Source organism: Morone saxatilis, unplaced genomic scaffold (assembly GCF_004916995.1).
Source record: "Morone saxatilis isolate NCDOM2014 unplaced genomic scaffold, NCSU_SB_2.0 Contig14, whole genome shotgun sequence".
Taxonomy (NCBI): domain Eukaryota; kingdom Metazoa; phylum Chordata; class Actinopteri; family Moronidae; genus Morone; species Morone saxatilis.
Genome location: NW_023339696.1, coordinates 17,656,572 through 17,662,651, shown reverse-complemented (window position 1 = coordinate 17,662,651; position 6,080 = coordinate 17,656,572). Strand labels below are relative to the sequence as shown.

The following is a 6,080-nucleotide window of genomic DNA, read 5'->3' as shown; positions in this document are numbered from 1 at the left end:
TCTCTATCTCTCTCTCTCTATCTCTCTATCTCCTTCTTGTTTCAGATGATGTAGCAAAGTTTAAAGTACGAGGAGCACTGGTGTTGAAAGCTGGAAGGGAGCACAGCGTCTCACTAACCCAGAACCAGCTATCAGAGGAAGACCGATCCAAACTGAAGGTGATGTATCATAAGGCTCAAAAGATGGGGGGGCTTACAAGTATTGTATTTGTGCCCAAAATAGAGATGACAAAGATGCTGTGATTCATTCTTTCCTTCTGTTTTGGACACATTATACGCTCATGGACAACCACAGACCGTTAGTATGCAGTTTGCAGCATTAGTGGTAGTAACAGACAGAAGGTCGTTTGGTTAAGGAGGGTTTCGGCGTGGCATGACGTGAACCGGCATCTCTAACGTGTTTGTTTGACTCCACAGGAAGTGGCTGCAGTGGACGGTCTGTACAGAATCCGAGTGCCTCGTGTTTTCCTGCAGGCAGACAGGCAGACGGAGCGACAGGTGGAAGGTTACCTCACAGCATTTGTCAGAGCCGTATGTATTACACTCGTCTTTGGCAGGAAATCATCTGCTATTAGGGAACCGAGAGTATTTGTACATGAAGAGTTTCATCAGTGTTTGAGAAGTGTTTCTGCTTCTGTCTAACATATATGTCACTAACCTGGACTTTAATTTTAACTGGTAATGCAAGTTAGTGTAGTGTGTTTTGCTTTGATTTCAGATATTGTTTAATTAATATTGTTTTTTTTATTAGTTTGCAAGTTTATGGTTGTCTTAGTGCCATAATATAAATGACACTCAAGGTTAAATCAAATTATTGATGAACCAAACCAGGTAACTCATTTTTAAAAGACAAAAGTACTTTTACCGATTTCATTTTAAGTATTAAAGAGAAACTTTACATAAATATTTTGCCCCCAGATTAAGATTGTTGGTAGAGGGGACGTTTTAAATTACTGATTGATCTGCTGGCCTTTGATTCATATTTTTCAACTGAACCTACCAGCTTTTATGTTTTGGACAATTTCCACTATAATAGAAATTGATTCAGGTTTCTGTTCAGTTTGAAATATCTAACCATAGTTAATCCAGATTAAACACTTTCTAAAATAAGTGCAGGATATTGATCTAACAGATTCATTTCCAACTAACATGAACCTTTATTCTGCTCTGATCCTCAGTGTGCCATGGTTGAGTCCCATCTGAGCGACGTCATCGCCCTCCACTCTGATGTCTCTGGGTACCTCATTGGTGTCTCCATAGTGACGTTACCCGGAGCCTGCAGGGGCACTGAGGTTGAAGATGAAGTTGATCTTGAAGTTTTCAACACCACACTTAGCATCATGGCTCCAGTCAATGCACCAGGGTCAGTCCTACATTATATATTTGTGAAATATAAAAACCTTTTCAGTGTCTCATTTTGGGTTTCTTCCGTCTAATCTTGACTCCTTGATCAAGTCTGACTGCTTACGGTAGCACATTGCTACCATCCATATCTGTACCGGGTGTCTTTGCATCAGTGAAATCCTCTCGGGTAGTCTTTTCAGATGTCTTTGATTCACTTATATTTGCCTTGGCGTTGCAGCTTTACATCATTTCCCAATAGGTAGAACAAGTCTCTCTGCACTCTTCTGCCTTTCAGATACACTTTCTGTTTTGTAGGTATGTTTGAATGCTAATTGCCAACTTTCTTCCAGACCTGAGACGGCTCTGTTCCTTGAACGCATGGAACAGGAAACTGAGAAGAAAGGGAAGAATCCACAAGAGCAGAAATCTTTCTTTGCTAAATATGTAAGTACTCCCACTGAAAAGGGTTAAGGCCAGCAGGCTGTGCTTAAAGATCTACTCTGTTTGCTTCAATCATTCCTGTTTAAGGGTGCTTTTATACTTACAAGTAGTTTGGTTCATTTAGTTCAAACCACGGAAAAAAAGGTGCATTGTTGTCTTTTATTCTGGTCCAGTTCATGTTGCCACTGATGTTTTACAAAAGAGGAGTAAACATGAAGTATACGGTAACTCACTGATTGGACAGTTTTGGTGTCAAAGGCTACACAAGGATTCACGTAGGGGAATTTAAATTCCGGTGACTGAGAGAAATTCATGCTGGACCCCTCTTTCTAGGCCAGAGGCGCCCTAAAAGGGGGGTCCACACATTGTTTGACAGCTTTCACACCAGCCCAAGCCCAGAGTTTGTTTTAACCGAACCCAACAGGTCAGGTATGAAAGCACCCTAAGTCCTTGTCATGGTTTGAGACCCAGCTCTGTACTGCCATGCGTCCCTGTGTGATGCTGTTCATGTTCACGCTGCCATTCTGCCCACAAAGTTCACTTTTAAACTAACATGAACCATTTTTTAAACGCAGTGGTGAGCTTGTGTTTGTCTTCTGACATTTTGAGCTGTCAGTTGGAGTAAAAAACGTCCGTCCACTCAAGCGCCATGTTTTGAAACATTCCCACAGAGAAGATGGTCTGGCGTCCTATCGCTTGACTCGTCTGAGCTCTTTTATGATCTCTCTGTCTTGTTTGGCTCTGTGCTGTGTGCATCTCGCTGTGTTCAGTGACCTGTGTTGACTCTGTGCTGTGCTGCATCCAATGACTGTGTGTTGACTTGGTGCTGTGCTGTGTTCCAGTGGTATTTGATTCTGGGAGGTGCAATCTTCCTCATGGCCACCAATTCAGCACAGCCCCCAGCAGGGGGAGAAGGAGAGCAAAGCTGATTCCCACTGAAGTACTGTTTTCTTACTTGTGGCTCGTTCTGTCCCCCTTCCTCCTCTGTCAAGTTATGTGTTTAACTTCTAAGCAGTATGACTAACTGAAACCCACCCCCTTGCTCCCCTCTTATTCCCTCTTCTCCACTCTTTGAAGGTGTTTTTTTTTTTTTTCCAGGATCAATGCCAAATACATTCCAGACTGATGAATGCAAAGCTCCAATTTTCTTAATTCAAAGTGCTTTGAATGAGGAAGCCTCCACGCTAAATCATCAATAGATCCAAAATCTTAATTTTCGGTGTTGAGCATGTGTTTGGTGTTGGACCCTAAGATTTCTTTTTAATCTCTCACCCACTTGTACACTATCTTTTCTTCTCTTCTGTTTTAGAAAATAACCTAATCTGGGATGACCAATCTGGAACTATTGAAAAGTGATCACAGTTAAATTCGTTGTCCTGAAAACAAATATCATTGTACTTACTTCTATGTTTTGTTTTGTTTTTCTCTCATCCTCTCCAGTGGATGTACATCGTGCCTCTCGTTCTATTCCTGATGATGTCGGGCGCTCAAGACCAATCAGGCGGTGGAGCCGGGGGCGGAGCAGCCAACGGAGGTGGCCGATGATCAACACGCAATTGCTTCTTTTTTTTTGTCATACATCTACTGAACAGTAATTCTCTTGGAACAGTTTTTAATTGATGTACATAATGCTATTTGATGAGGATAAATGTCACACACATATTAAAACTTGTACAGGAAGGAGGAGATATTGTGCCCTGCAGATGACTGCATTTATAATACTAATGTGAAAATAAAGTATTTATTACTTGAACTGCCTTCTCTTGGTTCTCAGTTTGACGTTCAGATTCAGTTGAAACACCATTACAGTAATATAAAAATCTTATTCAAATATACAAACAATAGGCAGTAGATCTGTATATATGGTGTATAATAAGAAAAAGGTCTGATTAGTGAAGGAAAAAACAATAATTGAGATATTGTAAAATAGTCAATCATGGTTTTAAATTATCCCAGGAACAAAATGTATAATATTTACCTGAATGGTTCTCTTGTACACCTGCCACCCAGGACTCATTAAGCAATGCAAAAATCAATCACAATCACTTTATTGGCCAGTTATGTGCACGCAAGGAATTTGATGGTTTTACGTTGCTCTAAATGTACAAACACAGACAAAACATAAATAAATATATAATAAACAGGACAAAATAGTCTATCTATCTATCTATCTATCTAAACAAAACTTACATTTGTAGACAGTAGAAAAATAGTGCAGAGTGCAAAGGATATTCAATTCATACAATTAATTACTGATAACAGGTGAATAATGACAGCACATTTTCAAGAGATCAACATTAGTTCATTCCAGTAAAAACCCTTGTGGCCACATGGGCCTGTCCCTGACTGGTTTCCCTCAGAACCCCTTCTGTGTCAGTTTGCCACATATGAACTGGGAATGCCTCCACTCAGCAGTGTAATCCTTTATAATGCAGGCAGGGGTTTACTCTTCGTTAGGACTAGAGCAGCTGCTGCTGTCCCCCAACAAGTCTCAACTGTTGTGACGGTTTACAGTATTCAATTAATATATTCACAGCATGTGCAGCATTTTCCTGCAAATGCTTAATATGCATGACTGTTTAGAGTTTCCTGTTCTAAAGTGCTGTTGTCTCTCCTATCCTTCCTTTATTCACCATCCTCTGATGGCCAAGTGCAATATCCAAATCACAGAAGCTGACATTTTTTGATAAAGGTAAAATGTGTGATAAAACCGCATTGTAATGAAGTACTGTAGTACTGTAGCAGAGACGATTCTAGGTCTCCAGAACACAATAACATTTTGAGACCTTTAAAGCTCCACAAATATTATAATATAAAAACCAGGTTTCTCACAGAATCAGAGTAGAATTATCTTATACATGAATTACTGAAATGTGTTTATTTCATTTTAAAATCTAACCTTTTTAAATGAAGAAAATATAAAACATTTTTAAAAGGGTGACACAGGGTGGACTTAATCACAGAGGGAGATACTTTTTTGCTGCACGTTATTTGAACTCAGGACCAAATTATATCTGTTCGTAACTTGCTGTCTTCAATTTGAACACCATCTTTTAGGTGTTTTTTTTCTCCACATAAAAAGCAGTCTTTAACATAGAAATTAATATATATAAAATTGTTGTAGAAAGGAGTCTGAAAGAATGGTCTTACAGTATGGTAACTTAACCTAACATTATTTTAAAAAGCCTTGAGCCTCATACCTTTAAAGTGGCATTTGATTTAATGTTTATTTATTTGCAGTGTGTAACATTTAGGGGTTTCTATTGGCAGAAATGGAATATAATATCCATAGGTATCCATAAGAATGTACAAACCAAACACTGGTTCTAGATCGGGTCTTTTGCGAGTTTTGCAGCCACCATAGTTTCTCCTCCACGCTTGGAACTGGAGGGTGAGATGAGGTTATCGCAATCAGCAACTATACTGCTAGATGGCATTAAATCCTGCACACTGGACTTTTAGTTGCAATGTCAAAGGCAAACACTGGAAATTGAAATCCTACAAAAGCAAGCTGTGTGGAAACTTGGACGGCAGCTCAACATCTAACAGACGGTCCAATCCTAACTAAAGGGCAACTACCAGTCTGTATAGGATCCTGGCAACAGCCATTTTTGGGGATCTAAAGCAAACATCTGTGTCTTTGCTCCATCATCCTGCCACTTATCTGTGTATTTATAATCATGAGTCAGGGAGGGAGAACACATTCAAAACAACACGGCTTTAGAAACAGAATGTCCTAAAATGCCTGTGTCAACATCGGCTATCCTCTTCCTTATGTCATTCAGTCAGTCCGGCTGTTTTTAGTCGCCGTATCCAACTGTGGGGTATATCCTCTTATTTTAGGAGGCTCAGCATTGAGCCTTAACACTTCAGTGCCCTCTGCCCCCGTCCAATCACCAGCCAGGCCTTTCTCAGAATGACCCACCAAGGTAGGCTGCTTTTCAGCCTCCTCCTCTTGCCATCTCCGCTGTACAACATGAGAAATAAAGTGCTAACGACAGCTGCAGGGAACAGGAGAGTTTGAATGAGGCGAGCCGGACGACAAAAGTCATCTGTTTGTAAAGAGATCTGCTCCTGTCAGGTATGGGGGGCAGAGGTTAGACCGAGAGAGAGAAGCTGGTGACCATTCCGCGTGTTTTCATGTAATATCACCAGAGTAACACGATGAGCTGGGATAAAAAATGTTTTGAAATGTTTCCGATAAAACAGTCCAGCTCCTTATACCACTGTTGAAAACACAATCTGGGCCATGTGTGTGTGCGATTTTACTTTCAGCCTGAACACTAATGAATCTTG

At 40.3% G+C, this 6,080-nt stretch overlaps 1 protein-coding gene across 2 annotated transcripts in view; it reads left to right on the top strand.

The window, feature by feature from the left end:
• Positions 1-3,537, top strand: part of emc10 (ER membrane protein complex subunit 10) — a 4,290-nt gene extending 753 nt beyond the window's left edge. The window contains exons 3-8 of one of the 2 annotated variants that reach the window (XM_035655731.1): positions 46-158; positions 417-530; positions 1,178-1,362; positions 1,694-1,787; positions 2,627-2,724; positions 3,225-3,537. In XM_035655731.1, coding sequence (XP_035511624.1) covers positions 46-158; positions 417-530; positions 1,178-1,362; positions 1,694-1,787; positions 2,627-2,713 — 593 coding nt within the window. In that variant the 3' untranslated portion in view covers positions 2,714-2,724; positions 3,225-3,537. The remainder of the gene's footprint in view (positions 1-45; positions 159-416; positions 531-1,177; positions 1,363-1,693; positions 1,788-2,626; positions 2,725-3,224) is intronic. The other variant, XM_035655730.1, reaches the window with a different exon arrangement.
• The last annotated feature ends 2,543 nt before the right edge of the window (positions 3,538-6,080 follow it).